Here is a 24,622-nt window from a genome sequence, read left to right on the forward strand (position 1 = left end):
CCAATCATAAATTCTATAAAGAAGATAAAATAGGACAATGTGGTAGAAGGTGACCAGGTTTGCTTGGGTTGTGTTGTGTTGGGTTGGGTTGAGTTGGGTTGGGTTGAGCTGTGTTGGGTTGGGTTGAGCTGTGTTGGGTTGGGCTCGTTTGGGTTGTGCCAGGTTGTGTTGAGCTGTGTGGAGTTGTGCTGGGTTGAGTGTTTTGGTGGTTGGGTGATGGAAGGGGGCTACTGCTTCAGCCATGGTGGTCAGGAAGACGTCTCAGAGGAAGCTTATGGAGGAGGAAAGATGGAGGAGGAGGTGGCCATTCTGGGCAAAAAGAAGAGTTGGGTTGTCTCTGTTTCCCCCACCAGGCTGCTGTGGATATCTATAAAATCCTGTTTCCTTTCTAAGAGATAGGCCTTCCAGAGCTGGGACTAGTCATCATTGCCTTCAGGAAAGGGCCTGGACTCAAACAGCCTGTAGATCTCAGAAGCATAGCTCACAGCCTTCCTGTCCCTCCAAGGGGAGCCTGCCCCTGCTCCAACCAGAGCAAGAAGCTGGAGAGTAAAGTGAATAAAAGCAGACTCATGCTGGTTGGAGCAGAGGCACGAGGGGCGGGCTGGGAGCCTCTCAGGCCCTCCATTGGACTGAGGTGAAGAAACCTGGTGTGACTAGGGGACAGTCAGGCGGTCCCAGCTCTGGCCACCAGCCCAAGGGCAGGCCCTGCCCTCCCACGCCCTCGCTGGGCACCCTCGCTGACCTGCACACGGGCCTCGGTGAGGTCCGTCCTCATGGCCAGCTGCTCCCGCGCGTACACGTCGGGGTAGTGGGTCTTCTGGAAGACCTTCTCCAGCTCCTCCAACTGGTAGCTGGTGAAGGTGGTCCGGTTCCGCCGCTTCTTGCCCTTGTTGCTCTCCGAGTCGGCCTTCTCCAGCGGGCTGGGCAGGTCGGCGCTGGCCCGGTCCTGGGGCCCCTTCACCCCGGCCTCCTTCACACTGAGGTAGCTGCTGTCCATCCCCACGGTGTCAGAGTCGGGTGGCAACTCTGGCTCACCCAGGGAGCTCTCCTTGGCTGAAGAGGGAGAAAACAAGGTCAAAAACCAAGGGCTGAACCACTCAAGAGAGGAGGGAGGCACGGGGGAGCCATCCCCTGCCCTTCTCCTTTCTGGGAAGTACTGGATGGGAAGTCAGGAGACTGGGGTGCCAATCCTGGGTTGCCATGAGCATGCTGTGACCTTGGGCAAGTCCCTTTCTGTCTCTGAGCCTCTTTGCCGTCATCTCAGAATGGGCCCCTTTCAACACCAATGATCTGTGACTCTGGATCAGCCGATCCAGCTGACCTCTATAACATGTAATCTCCACCCCACTGACTGGGCTCCTTCCTCTGGAAGGACTCTCTTTGCCAAAACTTCTCCTTTGGGCATCGAGGATGCTGACTCAGTGCCTTGGACTCCCAGAGGCAGCAGCAACTGAGCTTAGGGAGAGGAAAAAAGCCCTCTCCTCTAGCGGGCTGGTCCTGTTTGGGGTTCAGCAGGGGCCGTGGAGGCTCTGCCCACGAACTCTGTGCAGAGGGGTCCCATCCGTCTGCCCTCCACCCTGGTCTCACCTGTTGTCCAAGCAGTGTCCTCCTCCCTCCAAGTGGGGACTGTGTTTACTGAGGAAGTTGGGCACCTCCCCCTCCAACATGCCCAGGATGCCAACATGGGGGCCCCAGCAGATTTATACAAAGTGCACAGCCCGGGGCCCACAGCCATTGCTGTCTAACAGAACGCGGCTCTGCAGGTTGATTCCTGGATGCTCAGAGCTGGAAAGGACCGGTCAAACTCATGCAGGTCAAGGTTGAGAAGTCAGAGGCCAGTGTGGGAGGGTGGGGTGGGGAGTAGCTTGTCCACATCTAAATATCCCAGCTGGCATCCTGGGCAGACACGCTTGCAGACAGAGGTTAGAGTGCAGGCTCTGACACTGGCACCCGAGTGTGAATCCCAGCAGCGTGCTTTGGACAGTTCACTTAACCCCTTTGTGCCTCAGTTTCCCCCTCTATAAAATGGGGATGAAGATACCTGTAAGGTCTTCCTCATAGGGCAGCTGTGGGATTAAAGAGGCTGCATGTAAAGCACTTAGCACAGTGCCGTGTCTGGTCTGGACTGGTGAGAGCAGAAGATTCTGACCCTCGAGGGGTCCTCCAAGCGGGCAGGCTGTCCCTGGAGCACCCAAGCGCAGGAGCATGCACGGATGCCATGGGAAGGGTGCTGGACTGGTGTCCAGAGACAAGGGTGTGATCCCTTCTCTGAGCCAAATTCCACTGTCTGGTACTCTTGTAGAGTGAAATGACATACAAGATGAATAAGACGTGTGTGGGGAGCATTTGACAAGACCTGTCACAGGCGCAAGCTCTGACCATGACAAGCATTTGTGGTCAATGTGTGCATCAACTGCTCTGACCCTCGGTCTCCTCTTCTGGGAATAGTTCTAAGCAGCAGGCATAAAGTGTCAGCATGATGCCTCTAGCATGGGTCTCCTGACTCTGTCCAGGTCCTGGAGCTGACACATCAGGTTTGCTCTCATCCCTGGCTTTTTGTGGGGACACGGGGGGCTCTCTTAATGCTAGGGAAGCTGAAAGGCACATTTTGCCTCTGTCATTCCCACCTCCCTCTCCAAGGCACTGAGGAAAAGGAGGTGGAGGCGAATGTCCAGAGTGGGTCTGGAAGCAGCTTCAGGAGGCTGTTCCTGAGGGCCCCTGGCAGCATCGATGCTGGCAGGGTCTGGGGCCAGCCTTCAGGCATCACGTAAGACACCCATGTGCACCCGGGCACATGCAGACTGCCATGGCTTCGGTGACAGCATTATGCAAACTGCAGCTGGCAGCTGGGCCAAGAGCTTTCAGCACAGATATTTATCTTCCTGGCAGACAAGTAAGTTTTATGTTTTGGTTTTTTTTTAAAAGAGAAGAAATCCCACCCAGCCTCACCAAAAATAAACATCTCTGTTATGCAACTTCCCGGAGGCCAGACTTGGGGAGGAGTCCCTGCCCCCTCTGCCCTAGCACAGCTCCCCAGGCCCCATCCCATGACCCGGTGGACCCTTACAGTATCCTCTGGAAACCAGCCTGGGATCAGGACCACCCCGTACAGCAAGAGGGGCTGGGCTGTGCAGAGGGGACTCCATGTTATAAAAAGCCAGAGTTGGTAGGGACCAGCCCAAACTCCTTGTTTTAAGTGTGGGGAAACTGAGGCCAGAGAGAGCAGGAAATGTGCCCTAATTAGCAACAGAGTGCAGTCTCCCAGCCCTGGGTCAACCCACTAATCCTACCCCATGGTCTCAGGGCCTTTCTCAGGGAGAGAGGTGGGAGCAGAAGGAATCCAGGGGCCTCACATAACCAAGGGGCCTTCTCTGCACATCCTGGGGGCAAAAGGACCAGCTCCAGAAGATGTGAGAGCAAGGGCGGGGCCTCAGGGGAAGCCCCCCAGCGCTGAGCTGGTTCTAGGCTCAGCCCGTGGGGAGGCAGCAGAGCATCCAGTTTCCATGGTGAGAAGTAAGGATCCAGTTTCCCCACCTCCAGCCACCCACTGAGATGGAGCACGCAGGGTGAGAGTGGGGAGACATCATGGTGCATGCAAAGACCAGGAAACCAAGAGCTGGGAGATCTGCTCTCAGGTCCAGCTCTCCCACTGTCTGCCTGTGACTTGAGACGATGCTTTTTATGTCCCAGAGCATCATCTGCAAAAGGGAGCCGGCACACCCAGCCCAGAGTGGGGAGAGGAGGAAGGGGTTGGTGTCACTGCCTCAGCCCAGTTGGGCAGCCCTCCTGCCTTAGTCACAGGGACCAGGGACCTTCCCCTTGGGGTCTGGAGGGTGGAGAAGAGAGGAGAGGATGTCTGTCCAGGCAAACGTCTGCTAACTGGAAAGGCTCAGAGATGGAAGGAATTCTGGCAAACTGAGGCTTCTCTGGTCCTGGAAGAGGGAAGAAACCTTCTCACCTCAGTCTTGATTGTTGGTCATCTTGCTTTAAATTCTGAAGCTGGGGCCCTAATTTAGACAACAAAGGAAAATTCCCTTAAGCTCTGTGGCCCACCCAACTGGTCAGAATGATGAGACAAGGAAGACCCTCACGGGTACTCAGTCCAAAGATCCAGACACCAGAACCTCAATTTCAAACTCCTTCCACTTTACAGCATCTCCACCAAGTGCTGTCATCCATTTGGTGACAGAGAGCTCACTGCCCCCAGGACAGCTGGTCCTTAGGTCCACCTGTGTACGTCTCCTGCTGGTCTGGCCCGCTGTTCTCGTTCCCTAGCAGCCTTCCCCGAGACAGCCCTGAGGACATCTGGAGGCCAGACTGGGGGAGAAGTCACACCTCTGAGTCTCCCATCCTGCTGGATAAATAGTTGCAGTTCCCGCTGCCACTCCTCAGGTGGCCTCGAGTTTAGGGAGCCTGTCTGAGGCAGGTGGGTGCCAGGGATGGGATGGGTGATGGTGCTGGGGTCTGGACAAAGCCAGCAGATCGCTCTCCTACTAGGTGATGAAGAGGGGCTGGGTGGAGGCTCAGCGTGGTGGCCTGGCCTCCGGGACTGGTGGGGTCAGGCCTCTGCTCACTCTGTAATGCCCTCCCTGACAAGAGAGCCGACAAAACAGGGGTCCCGAGGCTCAGGCTGAATCACTCCTGACCAAAGGTAACCCCTGACCTCCTTGGTCTCCCTTGCCCCCTCCCCCGCCCACCTGCCTGGAATGTCCCCCTTTTCCAGCTGACCTCCAAGGTCATCAAGCACCAGCTCCTCCAGGAAGTCCTCCCAGACTAGGGCAATCATACAGATCCCTTCATCTAATGACTGCCTGTGATTTCTAACTAGTATATCATCAAACCCCGAATGTCCAGCTCCTCCTAGAGAATCCGTTCCCTGAGGGTTGGGATCTTATGTCATTTCTCCCTTCTCAGCCCAGGGCTTAGCCAAGGATGGGGCAGGCAGCAGGCATGCATGAAGAGGTAGGTGAGGAATAAATGAACAATGTCTAACAAAGAAACATTACTGAGCTCTCACTCTGTCCAGCTGCCTTTGTGCACCCGCTGTGTGCCAGTACCCACAGCGTACATGCAGAGATGTTTGTTGAAGGAATGTATCCTCGTGGATGATGGGGAGAAAGATGGCTAAGTTACACGGAAAAGGCTGGCTGTTGGCTGAAACAGAAGGAGATGGGATCACCGAGGGAGGGAGTAGGGAAAGGAGGGCAGAACTGTGGAGAAGAGGAAGGGCAGGCAGACACGGAAGGATGTCTCCAGGCAGCACTAGCAAGAGTGAAACAGGGAGGGCTGGGGAGGCAGAAGAAAGGGCACAGAGATGAGCTTCATGGAGGAGGCTCTGGAATTTAAGCGTCAGGGAAACCCAGTCCAGCATCTGCCAGGACCCTGCTCCACACCCATCATGCTGCTGCCCTGGGGGGAAGAGAAAAAGCCACTGGAAGCTCCCAGCTTGCCCAGCTACTGGGCCCGCCTCCTTTAGGCCTGGGGGCATCGATGGCATCAGTGCTGGCGGGAAGCACAGCAGCGACCTCGCAGGGTCCAGGCCACCTGCTTGCCTCCCTGCCTGGCTTCCCCCATCCTCCCTGGGGCAGAAATGGACTTGGGCCTGGTGCTAGGCCAACGCCCCGCCCCAGGGGGTGGGGAGGGATTCCCTGGGAGGGCTTTGTCCCAGGCGGTGGGGCCCAAGGCAATGGAATTACAAGTTGCAGCCGCCCCATGGAATGTCTTGATCTGGAAATAAATCCCAGACTACCCAGAGGAATCAAGTAACGTGCATAAAACATCAAGAGTGATCAGTGCCTGCCCCACAGGAGGGACGCATGCAGTGGCAGCCACAAAGTTGTCGCTGCATGGCCTTCGAACCACCCCAGGCTAAGACTTCCATCGACCACCTCTGATGAAGTGAGAAACACTCAGTTCAAGGTTATATTCTCCATTGGGAGCCACAGAGGGCCCTGGGACCTCCCTGAGGAGGAGGCCTGCGCCTCTTCTGGGAGCCGCCCGGTCCGCGGCCAGACAGCCCTGGCTGTTGGACTTCAAGAGATGCAAGAGTTAGAAAACCTTCCCTCATGCCCTTAACCTTTACCCATCTGTCCTGGTTCAACCCTATGGTGTTGCTCTAATCTAGTTTTGGGGTTTTTTTTTTTTTTTCACATACAAATCCTTGAAAGATTTTCAAAGGTGATCGTAATTTTCTTTTCATGACTATGATTTCAAGAGAATTATTTTTCTTATAGTGATAATTTGAAGAAACGGAACTTCTGTAGCCATTTGAGGAGAGGGTGCTGGAGGCCTCTTTATGTATATCCTTTCTGCGTGCAGGGACGGGCACCCTGGAGCACGTGACAGAGGTCTGCAGTTGTGAATGGGTACGCAGAACGTATGTGTAGTTGCCCGTGGAGAGGTCTGTGGAGGGTGCATGCTTGTGTGGTCAAGTGCAGCCACACAAGGGGGCTTGTGTGCCAGCGGACATGAGCAGATGGGTGTTGGGGTGTGGGGGTGAGCATGACCCTGCAGATACACGTGGGTGGGTAAGGACATTGATGGAGGGTGTGTGTGTGTCGTTGTGCACACGCTCTTGCATGTGAAGTGTACGTCTAAGGGGTACAGGAATTTACAGGTTTTGATTTTATCCATTTTTCCTCCAAATTCTGCTTTGTGGGGGCCATGTCGCTTGCTCTGTTCAGGGGTGAGCCGGCCTCGCACGCCCTGTGGCAGGGTGCACAGCACCGATGTAATCTCCTTAAGCAAAACAGGCCAGCGTGAGGCCCTTTCATGCTATTTAAAGGGCACAGACTAAACCCACTGCTGTCCAAACAGTCGTGCAGGGGTGAGGGCAGAGGTTAAAGGTGAGCCATTGATCACCTCCCCAGCCCACCTCATCTGCCACTGGGCTCTGTCCAGAGCTCAGCTTGGATGTCCTTACTTTAGCTCCAGACCTACAACATAATGTCAAAGGGGCAGCAGTAACGAGGGCGAGATTTCAGCAAACATGCACAGAGCGTATCTGTGTGCACTGGGTAGAGACGGACAGTGGCCCTGCCCTGGAGGAACTGCCAGTCTCTAGAGGAAAGGAAGCCGGGGGTGCAGACCAGCCACCCACAAGGTGATGCAGGCATTCCTGTTCACCATCACGCACCCACCCAAACCCTGAAAATGCTTCTCAAAACAAGGAAAATCTGAGAAACTGTCACAGGCCACAGGAGGCTAAGGAGACCAGGGTTAAATGTGATGTGGTGTCCCAGACAGGGTCATTAGGGAAAAACTAATGCAATCCAAATAAAATGTGGAGCTTAGTTAGCAGTAATATTAAAACTAAAAAAAAAAAAAAGGAATAACATATTTCAAGGGACATTTCACCCCAGAAGACATATGTGCAAATAAACATGACAACGTGCTCAACATATTATCCACTATGGATATTCAAACTAAAACCCCTGTGAGATATCGCTACACACCTATTGCAATGGAGATAAAAAACCTGACAGTAGCAAGTGACAGTGAGGATGTGGAGCACCCAGAACTCCCATACATTGCTGGGGGGGAAAACAGTGCAGTAATGTCTTACATAATTAAACATACGCTCACTGCATGACCCAGAAATCCCACTGCTAGACATTCACCCGAAAGAAACAAAGACTTATTTTCATGGCAAACCCATATGCAAATGTTTGTAGTAGCTTTGTTCATAATCGCCCCAAACTGGAAACAACCCAAATGTCCTTTAACAGGTGAATGAATAAGCAGACTGTGCCATGGGATGCCAGTTAGAGTTAAAAGGAGCAAACAATTGATACAAGCAAGAGCTCAGATGAGTCTCAAAGGAGGTGTTATGGTCTGTAAAAGATGCCAGTCTCAAAATGTACCCAGTGCCTGACTCCGCTTATTTATCACAATGCATTCTGGGAAAGGCAACGGTACCAGGACAGTTACCAGGGGCTCGGGGAAGGGCTGGGTTTGACCACAAAGGGCTGGTGTGTGAAACTATCCTCTCCTGTATCCCAGTTGCGATGCTGAGTACATTAATCTGAACAGGAATGTGTTCAAACTCATAAAGTTATCCCCCCTCCCCGTTTTAATTTTATGCTATTTTAAAAATAAGTATGTAAACTATAGAGAAAATACAAAATTAGGTCTAAATATAGTAAAGGAAAGCTAAGTAAGTAAAAAGTTTGTATGTCTTCACTCTGAAATCTCACTTCCAGGGATTTAAACTAAAGAAATAATTATGGGTAGGCACAAAGAATTAACTAGAGAGAAAGTTTATCGTGGCATTATTACACGGGAAAACTGAAACTGACCAAAGTATCCAGTAATGGGAGGTGGGTTAAACAAAGGGTGAGATTTCCATAAGCGGAAGATCCTTCCTGATTTTCTTTATTCTGCGGATTGTTTCTTGGCATTTAGTACAGGTTATTATGTATTTATGTTTGTTTCCCTTGGTTTATTGTCTCTCTCTCCCTTCCATAAAACAGGGAATATTTCTGATTATATTTGCTTTGTTTACCCTTTTAGTTTAATGCCTAGTATTGTGACTGGCATGTAGAGAGGGTTCAATAAACATCTGATGAACAAATGAATGAAACTGATGTTGTAAAAGAACAGCATTTTCCTATCTGGAAAGATGTTCATGTTATATGAAGTAAATCTCATTTTGAAAAAAAAGGGTGGGGTATCATCTGTCCTTAGAAAATACTAGAGGTTTCCAGAGGTAAGCATACTGGTATATGGGTTTTGTTCCTTTTTTTTTTTTTCCTGGTCTGACTTAATTTGCTATTTGTCCTACCATGAACAGGAATTGCTTTTATCATTTTAGAATGCTATGTGAAAGCAGCGATTAGAATCCTGAACGATGCCTGCGTTGGCAGGTGCTGGACTCAGCTGTGCGACTTGGGGAGGTGGGAGGTGAGCCTGCTTGGAGCGGGGTGGAGTGAGGGTAAGGGTGCTACAGAGAGACGCCCCTTTTGCAGTGGGGATCGGCCACTGTCCTCATAAACTGACCCCCTCCCCCATGGCTCCGAGGCCTCCTGGATATGGGAGATTCCCAGGGCTCAGGCTTAAGTTCAGACCTTCTGATCGATTTCTTTACCCTCAGACTCACCACCCTCAAATACAACCAGAGAGAGTTTCTAAAGCACACAGGTCTGATCCGCCGTCACCCTCTCTAAGTGCTTTCCCGGGCTCCCAGAGCCTTCATTAGCACCGTCAGATAAAATACAGGGTACTCAGTAAAATTAGCATTTCAGAGAAACCGTGAGTCATTTTTTAGTAAAAGTGTGTCCCAAATATTACATGGGAAATACTTACACTAAAAATAATTCGTTGTTTATTTGAAATTCAAACGAAACAGGGCATCCTGGTTTTGTTGTTAGTTTTTTGCTAAATCTGTCAATCCTACAAATCGGGCAGATCGCAGCATCGCGGATTCCCCAGGCAAGACTGGCTTCTGCCCTCCTCCTAGACCTCCATGGGGCCACACCCCTCCCTCCAGCTGCAGGCGCCCACCCTTCTGCACGTGCTCTTCCATCTAGCTGGAGTTCCCGTCTGCCTGCACACATCTGGCTAACTACCCCCTCACCTGTGTACCTTCCTCTGTAAATCATGTGGCTGTTTTTCCCTCATGACAGGTCATCACCTACATCCTATATGGAAATTAAAAGAAAAAATCAAGACAAATCAAAAGCAGGAAACCCACACAACACACACACAAGGGAAACATATTTTTTTGTAAGTTTTTTTTTTAACCTAACATCTTTCCAGCCTGTTCTAGATTCTTCTCCTGCAACGTTTTTAATGGCTGCATAGGATTTCACTGTGTAGACACAGCCTACTTTATTTCACGAGTCCTTCACTGTTGGGCACACGCATTTCTGATTGTTTCAAATGGTAACAGGCCTGTGATGAACATCTTTGTGGTTAAATCCCTTGACACTTTCAGGGTGATTACCTTAGAGGAAGCTCCAAGAACTAAAAATACCGGGTTAATGATTAACATGGCCAAACTGCCTTCCAGAAACGTGCCCGTTTCCTTCCTTCAGTGTTGTTAAATCTTTGCCAGCGTGCTGGATAAAAGTGAAATCTTGTTTAAATCAACATTTTAAAATTACTAGTAAGGTTAACCTCTTACTTGTTGTATTTCTTTTTTGGTGAATTGTTTCTCCTGAGTTTCCAAGGTTCAGTGCCTGGCGACTCCTTCCTCCCTGACCCCGGGGCCGGGCTGACCTCTAAACACTGAATCCCCTGCTTTAATCCCCTGCTGGTGTGGGGTCCCGCCCCCCACTAGACTGGGAACTCTTCAGAGCAGGGCCGCCCCGATGCCCTGCGGGGTCCCCAATGGGGCCCAGGCTCCTTCTGCCTTTGGTAGCACATGGGCTGCTCTGCACGTCCTGCTGAGGGCACCCCCAGGAAAGAACCCAAGACCACGGGGCTGGGTTCCAGACCCAGGGGGGCCTTGACACAGGGCTGTGTGGGGAGGCTGCGGCATGGGGGTGGGAGAGCGGGCCTTGCGGGATGATGGAGCTCAAAGGAACGAGCCGCGGGGTGAGGCAGGGCATGAAGGACCAAAGGTGGACCCGCTGCTGCTGTGGCCCTGGCCAAAGCTTTTGGCTTCTCTGCTTCCTTGTTTTAACAAGTATTGCCCGAGAGGAGAGAAGGTGGTATAGAGGGAGCACAGAGCCTCCAGGAAGCCCAGACTGAGGAGCAGTCCCCGGACCCTAGGATGCACCGCTTACCCACAGGGCAGGCTCCCTGAACCCTGCTTGAAGGCTCCAGGGCCCCCTTCCAGCCAGCCAGGATCAGGGCTGCAGTGGCTCACACTGGCCACCAGGAGGCACTGCTGTCCCAATTAAGTTCCTCAGGGGCAGAGGTGATGCCCCAGGGCACCAGCCTCAGATGAGGTTTCACCAAGTTTGGTTAAAGGCCCAGGCCCTGGAGAGTTTGCCAAACAAGCACTTGTTCCGTCCTACTATATGTCTGCCGCTGTCCCAGCACAACGAGGGACACGGGGATGGATGAGGCACGTCCCTGCTGTTCACCGCAGAGCTTTTTCCTCCTCCGGTTCTGAGGGTTTTCACATTCTTGACTCCTGTCAGTCCCCTCAAAATTCCCCCACGCTGGCCCCATTTTACAGGTGGGCATCCTGAGGCTTCGAGAGAAGGGACCTATGGAATGTCTCCAGTCACTAGGTGGCAGGCCTGACCTGAGCGCCTCTTAGTCCCCAGAGTTGCCTCCCTTCATGGGGACCCTGGGGACCCTTCAGCCCTCCAGCCATGTGCAAGTGAGCTGTGCAACCCCCACTCCCCCTCTGTGTTTTGCCCAGGTGGCCTTCCAGGTGGCTGCTGGATTTACTGACAGCTCTCTGTGGGCTCTTCCCCAGTGAGGCATCAGCAGAGGGGCTGTAGCCCCTTCCTCCATCGAGAGTTCCACCCTCATACAGAAGCTTTCTTGTTTCTTCCTACACATTGTGGAGTGGAGGGGTTCCTCTGGTCCAGAGGATGGAGGAGGCTTCCCAGAACCAAGGAAGGAAAGGAAATGAACATGGGACTCTCACTACAGACCAGGAGCTGAGCTTCCTGCTCTACCCAGTACGAGGACGCCTGTCATGCCACCATCACTGCTCTGGCATTGACTCTTTACAACAACCGCATACAAAATATCCCCATTTTACAGCCCCAGAAACTGAGGCCAGAGGGAGTATATGACTTGTCTAAGAATACACACGTGGTAAGAGGCAGAGCTGAGGTTTGAACCCCAAGCCTGGGGCACTTCTTCGGGCCCTCCTAGTGGGGGATACCCTTTGCGGGGCTGGGACAGGGCAGCCAAGAGACAGGGTCAGGGAGGAAGGAGAAAAGAGTGGGAGCCATAGGAGAACGGCTCTTCTCAGGTGCCTCCAAATCTGCCCCATCATATCCGACCTTCAGTGCTGGCTCTGATGAAACTGTCCTGGTAGAACATCATGGAACATATGGGACCTCAAATGCCTTTTCTCAGGACCTTGTTTTCAGGGTCCCCTCCATCCCCCAGCTTACACCCAACTAATTCTTTTCTTCCTGACACCAAGTCTCAATTTGCATTTGTTCTCTGCTAAATACCGAAGTATTTAAAGCTAAAGAGACATATGTCTGCAACTTACTGGTAAAGAGTTCAGAAAGAGATAGTATGTATCTGTGTATATGCATATATATTAACACAGAGAGAGAGAGAGGGCGCACATAAGAGAGACTGAGTGATAACGCAAATACGATAAAACTTAAACATTTGGGGAATCAGTGTCAGAGGACCTGGGAATTCTTTGTATTCTACACTTAACTTTTCTTGATGTCCAAAATCACATCCAAATAAAAAGCTTTTAAAAAGAAGTACATACTGCAAGAAAGTTGTTTTTAAAATTTTATGAATAAAATAAAATAAAATAATTTTTAAATTTAAAAAAAGAACTAAAAATTTTGAAGAAATTTAAGAATTAAAAAAAAAAAAAGAAGTAGTGAACAAATGGGAAGAAACCACTTTATCCAAGGAATCCCAGTTCTAAGCTGGCCTTTGTCATAGTTTGAACAGGACCCAGATTGGAGTTTATGTAGCAACCTCCCTGCCTCCCCTCTCATCAGCACCCACGGCCTCTGCAAATGAGCTTGCACACAGAAATCAAAATCACAAGTAGAGACCAACTTTAGAAACAAGCCTGGCTTCCCCAGCGCCATGGCAACCCTTGCTTCCATCCATAGAAGCACCGGGTGACTGCGCTGGTTATTCTAACCTCTCTTGTAAGGCCTGTAGGAGGCAGTATTTTGTTTGCTGAGGTCAAGCTACGCTTGAGACTTAATAGTACTAAGAGTACGTTGTATTGTTGGAGCCTAAGATAATTACAGCTCTCCTACAATTAGTCTAAATGAGTGGGGTTTCCTTGTATCCCAAGAGAAGTGGTTAAAAGGAAAGCCCACTGGCAATACCTAGAAGGTGGAGGCGACCCAAGGGTCTATCGACAGGTGAACGGAGAAGCAAACTGGTACATCCATACGGTGGAGGATTATTGTTCAGCCTCAAACAGGATAGAAATTCCGACACCTGTTACAATACGGATGAACCTTGAGGACATTATGTTGAGTCAAATAGGCCAGTTGCAAGAAAAGGCGAACACTGTATGGGGGCCCTAGAGTCGTCAGGTTTATAGAGGCAGAAAGCAGAACAAAGGTTGCCGGGGGCTGGGGGCCAGGGGTGCAGGGTTAGTGTTTAATGAGGACAGAGTTTCGTTGTCCAGGATGAAAAAAGTTATGAGGGTGGGTAGTGGTGACGGTTGCACAACATTATGAGTGTATTTCATACCACGGAACTGTACACTTAAAAATGGTTAAGATGGTAAATTTGATGGTTTTGTGTATTTTGCCACAATAAAAAAATTTGGGAAAAAAGAAAAGAAAGTCCACTAACTAGTGTCCCTGAGGGCCTTCATCCTGCCTTCATCCCCCGTGGTCCCCTCCTTCCCCCAGCTTATGCCCTGAATTCTTTTTTCTTGTCCTCTCCCAAACACTGTGATTTGGTTTGCGTCTGTCCCTGCTCTCATTCCTTAGTTTATCTGTTTGTTCATTCAGGGGGCCCCTCCTCAGAGCCTCCTCTCAGTCATGGCCTCATGGAAGGGACAGACATAACAGGACCAGATGGCAAGAACCCTGGGTCCCTGGCACAGTGGGGTTCATAAGGGGCAGTGGTTGGTTCAGGTTGAAAAGGTCAGGGGATTGCCTCAGTGACCTTGAATTGAGTACTGAAAAGTGTAAGAGGTCTTGGCAAGGCATATTACACTTCATGGCAAAACAAGATACCCCACCTTCCAAACTGAGCTGGTCCTCAATTACTAAGTGAGAAATCTTAGGGGCCTGCCCCCAGGGCTGGTGACAATAATAAAAACAATCACATAATTGCTTGTGTCTGAGCAGTGCTGACCCATCCGCCATCTCATTTGACCCTCCCAAGCTTCCTAGGAGGTTAGTGTTTTTACCCCCATTTTGTGGATGAAGAAACTGAGACCCAGAGAAGTTTCACTTGCTCAAGATAACACAGCTCAGAGGGAGAGAGCTGGGATTTGAACCCAGATGGTCTGATGCCCAGTGTCCTGTCTGTGGCCTTTCACGGCAGCCATGTATGGTCTCTCTTACACAGACAGGAATCTTGGAGGGGGTGCAAACAGACTTGGCTTGTCACTGGGAGACACAATTGAGCCCTAGGAAAAGTTTCCATCTCAGAGGACTAATCCAACCTGAGCTTTAGGGTCACCATGAGAACCGCATTTATGATCTAATAGTTGAACATCACCTCCTGATGTTTACCAGGGTGGGGTGGAGTCCTGACCACTAAGCACTTCTGTGAGCTGCTCTCCTCACAGAGACTGAAGTTTCCCAGCTCCCACCTTCCCAGCCCAGCCTGGGTCTCGTACCCAAGCGCTGCCTCATGAGGCGGGAGAAGACCCTGGTACCTCGCAGGGGAAGGGGAGCTGGGCCAGGCTGGGACCACTGCCAGAGAAGTAGAAAGAGCCTCCTACATGCTCCCTTTACCGCCAAAATAAGCCCCAGAGCTCAGGGGCCACCCTGGGCCACCCCTCACCTTCCAGGCAGGAGATGGAGACCCCGAGCGATCACACCATCTGTCATGGAAGGACTGTGTCTCCCAATTTCAAATCAGCTCATTGGTCTGTCTGCCCCTTGTCTCTCTCAGCCTTCACCAAACCATGTGGCCTTGGGCATCTCCCTAAACATTTCCCCCCTAATCCCTCAGAGCCTCCGCTTTTCCTCCCTAACGAGGAGGAAACCTGCATCCCAGCCATCCCCATGGAGACACTGTCCTAGCACTACTGGATCCCAGGGAGGCAAGATGGAGAAGCTTAAATCCTGCACTAGGTGAGATAAGCAAATGGGAAGTCTTCGGAGCAGGACAGACTTGGGTTGGACTCCTGGTTCTACCACTGATTTGCTACGTTCATTCATTCTGCCACATTTGGGGAGCACCAGCTCTGCGCTGGGCAAAGTTCCAGGTGGTGGAAACACGAAGTCCAATAAAGCCTGGCCCCTTCCTTCCAAAAGCCCACCTTCGCAAGGGAGGGAGGCATCGATCATGCTGGAGGGAGCGGACAGAGCAGGGGGCATCTAGGCCAGCCTTGGCAGGGGTTGGGGGCGGGTAGGGGCAGAATTTCCAGGGCAACTCCAGATCTCTATATAGGAAAGGCAGCGATCTGATTGGAGGGGGTCTTCTGAAGCTGTGTGTAACTAGCCCTTTGCATGCGATGAGGAAATGTCAGCTTTCCCTGTCAACAAAATGGGCAGATTTCTAAAGGAGATGATCAGGGAGGCTTCTGAGCCATTCGTGGTTCTGCACTGAAGGGTCTCCTTGGCAAAGTGACTTGGCCTCTGAGTATCTTAGTTTCCTTATCTGTAAAGTGAGGCTGATGATATTCACAACCCGGAATATCTGTGAGGTCTGAGTGAAGCTTAGTTCAAGACTGCACATTCTCCAGGTTATACTGATACAGTTATTTGGAGGCAAGTAAGGCTGGAGCAGCTGTAAGTGCAAAGCAAAGTCACTCAAGTTGCAGTGTCTCATCCTCCCCCTGACCCTCTTCCTGCCCCAGGTGCTATCGCTTCAGCTCAAGTTTCCCCAGCTTCAGCTGCCCAGAGTGATTCCACAAATCTCTGTCCCAAGTAGCCCCCCTGGTCCCCTTCCAACCAGGGCCCATCTGACATACATATAACAAAAACTGTAAATGAAATGAAAAATTTGAAACCTTTTCATTTATCATTTGTATATATGTGTGTGTGTGTGTGTGTGTGTATACATATATATATATATATTTAAAGCTTCTAGTTTATGTTAAAGGAAGACCCTTCTATAAATACATTTTAACTTAAGTTAGTTGCAATGTGAAATGAGAATTGTCATTTCAATCACTGCCTTGAAGACAGTGTGGCTTACAAACTGTTGTAAGTTACTTGTAAAAAACCTTGCTCCTACTTACACTCTTGGTGACATCTGGACAACTCTCCTATGTAGAGATGCCAATATTTAATGGCTCCGGAAGAATTTTACTGGTGGGAGCATCCACTGCCTTCCACCCATCACACCACCCAAAAAGTATCTGGGGGTGGGGAGTGTCAAGAGAGGCCGTTCCAGAAATGTACCTTGTGCCGCCTCGGCTGCTGTCATGTAGAAACTAACCTCGGTGATTCAGGGCCACGTCGTGGCCCTTCCTGCCCTGCAAACCCCAGGTCATTATTCCAGGCCCGAGTCTCTTATTGCCCCCTCTTTTTTGTAGATTTACTGGCGTGCCTTCCTCTGAGCCCCGCTAATGGCCCTTAATAATTATATCGCTTTTCACAAAGCATTGCAAGGGTAGATGCGTGGCAGCCTCCCCCATCAGACAGTACCCTCACCATGGGCAGGGAACAGGTCTTATTAAGCTCTGTTACCCACGTCTGGCACCCAGTATATACCTGTTGAATTAAATGAATCTTGTTGAGTAACTGTCTCACCCTGCAGTGGACTATATCAGCCTAGAGATATTTTTTTCCCCCACCCAAATCAAGTATTTTCTTCCTCCAAATGTGTTCATTCTAACCTAAAGAATCATCTATCAGCTAAAAAAGCAAGAAGATTTTTCTCCCCTTGGACAAGAGAGGAAAAAAATCATTGCTGAATTAATTGTGAGGCGGCCAGTTACAATTTTCTGAGGTTGATAAGGATGGATAAGATTATTCAATCTTGGCTTTAAAAATTTCCACCTTTATAACTGTAAGATAGTTAAAAGTTCAAAATTTCTAGAACATAATTATATCTAAGCTGTTAGAGTTTCCATCTAAATGGCTGGGATTTGGACTAGGTAGGTTCCAAGTGCTTTTGCCCATCACACGTAGTAAGAATAAACAATATTCAATATTTCAATATTTACAATAAACATATTGGTTAAAAGTGATTCTTTCACTGACTTCTGCTCATCTGGGCTGAGAAAAAGCTTCAAACAAGTCTCTGCTTTAAACTGCATGGTGTGTAGCTTCTACCAAGAAAACCACGGTGGCAGTTGGTGAGTACATCTCTTTTCAGCCTGTCCGAACATCTCAGGGAAATGAGCCACCCCGTGGAACAGTGAGAATGTACTTGGTGGAGCACAAAAGCATCTTCCGAGGAATCTTCTCCGAGGGGCTGAGTCCTGTGCGGCTCATTAGGTAAAGCAAGGGACGGGCACGTGTCTTCCCAGAGAAAGCCAGGCCCTCACTGCGCAGCTGCCTGAGCTCAGGCAATGTTTCTCCAAGTCGATCCCGCATCTCTGGTGCAGAAGCTGATGCTGAGGAGGCCCTTCCCCTAGTGGTCAGTTATCGCGAGATTAGGGAAGGGGTTTGGTTGGCTCCTCCTTCCTCACTCGTGGGTGCTGCCCTGGCACGTGGGGCCTGGGGCTGACTGGTTCTGAGGATGGCTCTGGAAGGAAGTGGGTGATGGGGCTGGGCAGTTAGGATCTGTGGTCATCATGCCAGGGGGCGAGGAGAAGACGGCGTGCTCCTCACTCAATGCTGACAGAGCTTCTATACATGCTTGCTCGTGTCCGGTGGGATGAGCACAGGTGTGAGGCCACCAAGGCAGTGGCGTTAGCCCCAGGGGCAGAGGAGTGGAGAGGGAAAAGCCCATGGCTGTAGGAGATCTGGGCTCAATTCACAGCAGGGACACTTCAGCAAGTTCCTGGCTCCCTGGGAGTCTCACCTTCTTTAACTGTAAAATTGGGGCAACTAATACTTTGAGAGGTTTGAGTGAAGGACCCCAGTTGAGGCTTGGCCCATGGGTGCCATTTATCAGATGTTCCCTTAATGGCAGAGGGACAAGTGGGGACCCACAGTGGGTGCAGAATCTCCCTGACATTCCCCAAGCTGGACATCCTCTGTGCCCTGGCAGAGATGAACACAACCCTAGCCTCACACTTGGAGACCTCCTGGTCTGAAGTTTGGGGCCAAATGAACACAGAGAACAGACATTCCTTAGGAAAAGGAGAAAGTTATGCTCCAGCTGGTGATGCCCAAGTATGAAATGCAGTGACCTGGGAAGATGTGGCCTGTGGGGTCCGAGGGGCCCGGGGGTGCCTTCTCCCATCCTTCATCCCCCCAGACCCCCTGCTGGACAGACAGCCAGCCTGCACCCCTTTCAACACTCATCCGTATTTGAAAAGGTTTTGTCAACCACACAGTGTACACTAAGTAATAATTTGTTCATTTTCCAATTTTATGCATTCAACTGTAATTGTCTATTAAAGTTTCCAGCTTTACATACTCGAGCTCCAGGAAAATCTTACCAATAATAACAGCTAACGTTTATTGAGCACTTACTCTGCTCCGGGAGCTGTTTTAAGCCCTTTATCTGTATTACCTTAGTTAAACCTCACCATATTCCTAAGAGGTAGATATTATTCATATACCCATTTGACAAATAAGGAAACAGAGGCAAAGAGGTCAATTAATTTTCCCAAGGTCACTTAGCTGTACAGGCTGAAATCTGTTCCCAGGTCCTGGCTACACTGGCCTCACCAAACCAAAGGCATCTGAAGCTTCAGGCAGCCAGTCAAACCCAATTGTAGGATGAACAGTTTCTAAAAATTCGAAGAAGATTAGAAAGTGTGCCTGTTCTGTGCCTTTGGGCACTCACTGGGGAAATGGGCCTCTGTTTAATCAATTGGGCTGGGAGCTTCCAGGGTAGGAAGCACTGTCCTCACAAGAGAGCCCCCTTTGGGGCTCCCACTGCTCCACTGGCAGCGACAGCTGCCTCTCCACAGCCCCCAACCCTCTAGTTGCCTACCAGGGGTGCAGAATCCTATCTAGTCCCTGGCCAAGCTGCTCACTGGACAGCAGCACTTAGGATGGCCAGGGTGGAGGACAGGGAGCAGCAAATGCCTCTTGTGAGAATCAAATAGAAAATCTTCAAGATCCTTGCAGGGCCAACAACACAGAGCGAGTGAGGGGTGGACAGGGGCTTCCTACCTTGAGCTTCGCCCAGCGCCACGGGGAAAGGGCTCTGGGATCATCATCTTACCAAAGGGAGTAGCCTCAGGTTTGGTCCTCTCAGGAGGCGGTGCATGGACCCTAAGAGCACATGAGAATTTCCCCCAAGGCCATGTCCTCACAGGAAGGTCAGCTAAAGGACATGGGGGCTCCCAAACAGCCAGGGGCCTTGTCAGAGGCCAAGGTCATGCCTCTGGTACCCTTGCCACTGTCTCTGCCCTCCACCCCTTCTCAGCAGTTCTGGTTCCTGGAAAACTAATGTGTCCCAGGACTGAATCTCTGGCTTGTCAGTCACTGGCCCGGAAGCGAGGAGATGAACAGGATGACCTAACGAGATTCCCCATTTTCTGGAATTTTGGACCTTCACCTCAGAAGGTCATGCTGAGACAGACCAATGGTACAGAATAGAGAGCCTAGAAATCAAGCTCTCAAATATACGGCCAATTGATTTTTGACAAATGTGCCATGACCATTCAATGGGGAAAGGACAGTCTTTTCAACAAATGATACTGGGAAAACTGGATATCCACATGCAAAAGAATAAAGTTGGACCCATATCTTACATCATCTATAAAAATTAACTCAATATGGACCAAAGACCTAAACTTAAGAGCTAAAATTACAAAACTCTTAGAAGAAAACACAGGGGAAATTCTTCCTGGTGTTGGAGTTAGTGATAATTTCTTTGATATGACAATGAAAGCACTGGCAACAACAACAAAAAATTAATAAATTAGATTTCATCAAAATTAAAAGCTTTTGTGCATCAGAAAGATACTACAGAGAAAGTGAAAAGACAACTCACAAAATGGAGAAAATATTTGCGAATCATATAACACATAAGGGATTAACATAATACGTACATAAAGAACTCCTACAACTCAACAACAAAACAGACAACTCGATTCAAAAATAGGCAAATGACTAAAATAGATATTTCTCCAAAGAAGACAGACAAATGGCCAATAGGATATACAAATGGCCAGAAACAAAAGGACAAATATTGTATAATTCAACCTCTGCGAAGTGTCTGGAGGAGGAAAATTCAGAGACAGAAAATAGAACAAGTTTCCATGGACTGGAGGAGAGAGGGAGATGGGGAGTTACTGCTTAATGGGCTCATTTGGGATGAAGGAAGAGTTCAGGAAATAGTTAGCGGTGATGGTTACGCAACACTATGAACATGCTTAATGTCACTGAAATGTTCACTTAAAATCCTTAAAATGGTAAATTTCATATTGTGTATATTTTATCACAATAAAAATTATCCCTAATTAAAATAATGATTCTGAATTTTGAAAGAGGTCATATTAAGTGCAGGCCATACTGCACAAAGAGCATACGACTTGGGATCTTAGCCTCTTACTGTACTTCTCAGAGGCCTGCAGGGGCTTCCCTGAAGTCTCAAGCCCTCACCAGAAAGTGAATGGCCCTCTTGGCTTTGCCCCTGCCATTCCTCGGGCCCATTATTACCCGCATCCATCATGCCCCCTGCACGCCACACACTTGTTCTTTCTCAAACACTCCCTGTACTTTCCTGATCCAAGTGCTATCTGCTGAGTCTAGAGTGCTGTTCCCAGCTCTTTCAGTTGGTGAGCTCCTATTCAACCTCCGAACCCACTTCAAATGCCCGTACCCACTAAGTCCCAGTCCATTTGCACTTTTCCTGTGGACTCCATGTCTGCACATTCAGCTCCCTGTGGGCAGGAATCAACTCATTCGCTGCCAAGTACTCCACACCTGATGACGCAGGGGCATAACCTTGCAGGATTTGTTGGATGGGAGGAGAAGCCTTTGGCAGGGGACTTCTCACAAAATTTTTTCCCCCAATTCTCTCTCTAAAGAGGGAGGGGGAATCCCTCCCATCAGAGTTTCCTCCATCTCTCTGTCCACCTGCCCTGCTCCAGTGCCCAACTCACTGAATTGTGGCCACTACCCTCTGAGTGCTGACTCCATCCCTGGCTCAGGTCTAAATGTTTTTGTCTGGGCAGTGAGCTTGGGATGGCATCCTGGCCAGAACAGAGGGCTGCATCCCTTGATGGGTGGAATCTCAGAATCCCGGGGTGGGTGGGGCTGAGTAGATGGGGTACCCAGGGAGGTACATCAGTAGCCCTCAGGTGGTCCTGCTGGGCAGAGGGCAGGCAGAACAAGGGAGCCAGAACAGGGGAGGGGAGGGTGGGCCTGCAGGCAGGAGGGACCCAGAACTCACTACAGGGAAGGAAGGAGACCTGAGGAGAGGAGTTGGGGGGTGCACATCTGACTAGAGCCAGACTGAGGGATGCAGCTTCTGGACCCTAGCCAGGGCCTCTGAGGTGACAGCAAAGGGGGAACAGTGGGGGAAAAGGCTGCTTCTCCAGCTGTCAGAGTCTGAGAGGACTCCAGGCTTGTGCAGAACGGGGCTACCCAAGACCTCCTGCTCTCACATCCAAGGGATCCCCCCCAGAAAATAAATAATTTTCCACCAGGATACAAGAGAACTAGAAGTCAGGTTCTCACCCAGGCCTGGCTTCAAAAGAAGGAGGAAGGAAGAGAGGATAGATTTTTAGGGTTCCTAGCATGTTCACATCCTGATTTCTTCCTCCCTCCCTCCCTCCCTCCCTCCCTCCCTCCTTCCTTCTCAAATATTCACTGAGCACCTGCCATGTATACCAAGCATGGCTCCAGACTCTGGGAAAACAGTTTGAAACGAAACAGACAAAAGCCTCCTGCGATCTCCCATTCTCCCTAGGAGGAAGGTATTTCCCCATTGTTTGGTCCTACACGTGGTCCTAGCTCCACCCTGCCCTGAGCAGAGGTTCTGGCATGTTCCTGGAGCCTCTGGGAAATCACTGAGGCATCCCTCATGGCAGTGATGAGCTCCCGACATTCTGCCTGGCCCCGTGTTCTCACCGCAGCGCAGCCGGACACTTGGACAGGGGAGAAACTGTGCCCAAGGTCACGGGGTCAGGTCTAGATTCCGACCTGCCAGGCACCAGGCCCACCCTTGACCTCCCCCCTCCACTGCCACCCTAGATGGGAAGATGGGAAGAGCTCTTTGGGGGCCGAATTTGTAAAGCCCAGTCTTTCAGTCCCACATCATCTGGGATAGGATGAGGGTGGTCTCACGTCTAACTGGGATCATCCTACTGACGGGTGTATTCTAGGTTCTCAGAGCCTGTGGCCACCTTGGGCAACTCACTCATCTTCTGAGTCTGTTTTCACCTGTGATTAGGATTCAGTGAAATCACACACAGGAAGCACACTGGCACAGGCAGGAGTGCCCAGGGAGCGTGAGCTGTCACACGGTGTCGTTAGCAGCAGAGGTTTGGCCTTGACAATTCTAACTTCCTTTTGTCTCACACCCCATCAGCCTCACTTCATCACTGACCCTGTCCTGCAGATGGGAAAACTGAGGCAAGGAGCTAGGCAAGGCACACCAGATTCTTCCCCTTTGGCAGGCTGGACCAACCTTCTGCCTCTCTCGTACAACACATCGGGCAGAGTGGTGGGGCTCAGAGTCCTCTGCAGGGTCCTGGAGGACCCATACACCTCTCTTGGTGCCTTGATCCCAGGCCTGCCATAGCATAGAACCCCAGGGCCTCAGAAATCAATGAGCCCCATTCAGGGGTTTTACAGATGGGACACCGAGAACCTGAAAGGGGATCTGTGCAGTAGAACTGTGGGCATCCTTGTCTTTTCTGCCCATCAGTGGGTTCCCTCCTTGAAGTGAGGGCCATGGAGCTGTCCCAGCTCAGTGCTGCGCTGTGAGCCAGATGTGAACACATGTAGCTGAGTGGTGGGGCTGCAGACAGGGCCAGGGAGACTTCTGGACATCAGGGAGGCCCACAAATCCAGGAAAGCTCCAAAGTTGCCATTCCCACTCTGAAACCTGATCAGACCCTGCTTCCCACCTCCCCTGCCTCCACTGCCACCATCATCAAAATACTTTAGCACCCACCAAGGTGACATGAAGGGACAGGGCCCTAAGTCCTCCCAGGTGGAGAACTTGACCTTGCAGGATATACCTGCAGGCATACCCATCTCTGCATCCTCACACCCCTTACCATATAGGTGGGACAGGCCCAAACAACTCTGTTTTGCAAATGCAGAAACTGAGTGGAACCAGAGAGGTAAGGACTGTTCCCAAAGCACATGGCTATTTCCATGGAAAAGCCAGTACTTGAATCCAGATTTCTTGACCTCCAGAGAAGGAACCGAGGAGGAAAAGGAGAAAGACAAAAAGAAGCCGTGGGCTTTTCAGCTCCCAGAGAAGATCCAGCTGGTCTGTGGCCACTCGCAACTTCCCCAGACTTCTCTGAACCCTCCCCTTGCTGGGTGAGGTTACATCCACCTGGCAGTGGGGAGAGGGGGCTTCTAATGAGTTCCAAACCCTGTGGACAGCCTTTCCTGCCACCACACACCCGGGGGTGAGCCCAGTCACCCTTCCCTGCCCAGCCTGAGTTGTGGCTTCCTCTTTCCAGCATCACTCCATGAACTGCAACCAACCAAGTTAAGAGACTGTCTCCCTCTCTGGACCTGAAGGCAGGAGCTGCAACCAGGGCTTCGCAGAATCCTCCACAAGGCCTGGCACAGGGACAGGCAAAGTTTGGTGAGTAAGTGGAATTAGGCATTTTAGTCCCCTTCTCTGTGAAACAGGGCAATGGGGCCAGCAGACTTTTCTAACACTGGGCGGGACACCCACCCTGCCACCATAAGCCATCATGTGTTGGGGGAGTACCGGGCTTCTGGACCCAACTGATGTCCCAAGCCTGGCAGATGGTCAGCCTTCTCGGAGAAAGTCAGTCACGTGGCCTCAGCTCACCCCCTCAGGCTCACGTCTGCATGGTTTCCACGTACTTAGGAAAGAAATCCGGAGCTGAGGGATCCCGGCAGAAAGCAGGAGTCCCTGCCTGGCTGGGTCACATTCTGGATGAGCTCCTGCAATCCCATTGAGTGCTCCTCTGTTGCCCTGGCAACCCCCCAGGAGCTAATGATGGAGTCCACCTTATTTCTGATGGAGGGGTAGACTACAAGTATCTACCCTGTTTGATACACAGAGAGTGTGTGACTTACTGGATGTGTTACAGTGAAGGGAGACAGAGTGAGTGGGGGCAGGCATTCTCTGGCTTCTTCTTCCTCCTCACTGAAGCAGTGGTTCCCCCTTCCCACTAACCTGTCTGTGGGGCCTCCAGTTCTCTTTAGGTCTCAGTTTGCTCATCTGCTAAATGGGACCTGCAATGTGCATAAAGATGGTGCTGAGGATGGTCTCTTTCACAGCAAAGCCACACAGGACTGAGGACACACTCAAAAGCTGGGGGTAGGAGGAGGCCCCGCTGCTGTGTAGGTGGGATGTGTGGACTCTTTGAGTGCCCCAGGAAGACACTGATTCTTGCGGCTTCCGCCACCCTCTCCCCGCCAACCGGCCACAGGGGTACTCTGCCTGCCACTTGGTGCCTCAACATCCCTGGAGAGCTGCAATCAGCTTCAAGGAAGCCCACGGGCCATAACGCACAGGCTCTGGGGGCAGACCCTACAACGTGCGTGGTCCCTGAGCGGCGTCCAGGATCACGCACAGGTGCTCGCCCTTGCACGCACGCTGCTTGCGTACACTGGGTGCACTATCACAAACT

The 24,622-nt window shown here is 50.8% G+C and overlaps 1 protein-coding gene across 1 annotated transcript in view; it reads right to left on the reverse strand.

The window, feature by feature from the left end:
- ALX4 (ALX homeobox 4) overlaps window positions 1-24,622 on the reverse strand; it is a 42,248-nt gene that overhangs the window by 9,957 nt on the left and 7,669 nt on the right. The window contains exon 2 of the mRNA XM_006184244.3: window positions 743-1,053. Within this exon, the coding sequence (XP_006184306.3) occupies window positions 743-1,053 (311 nt within the window). The remainder of the gene's footprint in view (window positions 1-742; window positions 1,054-24,622) is intronic.

This window comes from Camelus ferus, chromosome 10 (assembly GCF_009834535.1).
Source record: "Camelus ferus isolate YT-003-E chromosome 10, BCGSAC_Cfer_1.0, whole genome shotgun sequence".
Taxonomy (NCBI): domain Eukaryota; kingdom Metazoa; phylum Chordata; class Mammalia; order Artiodactyla; family Camelidae; genus Camelus; species Camelus ferus.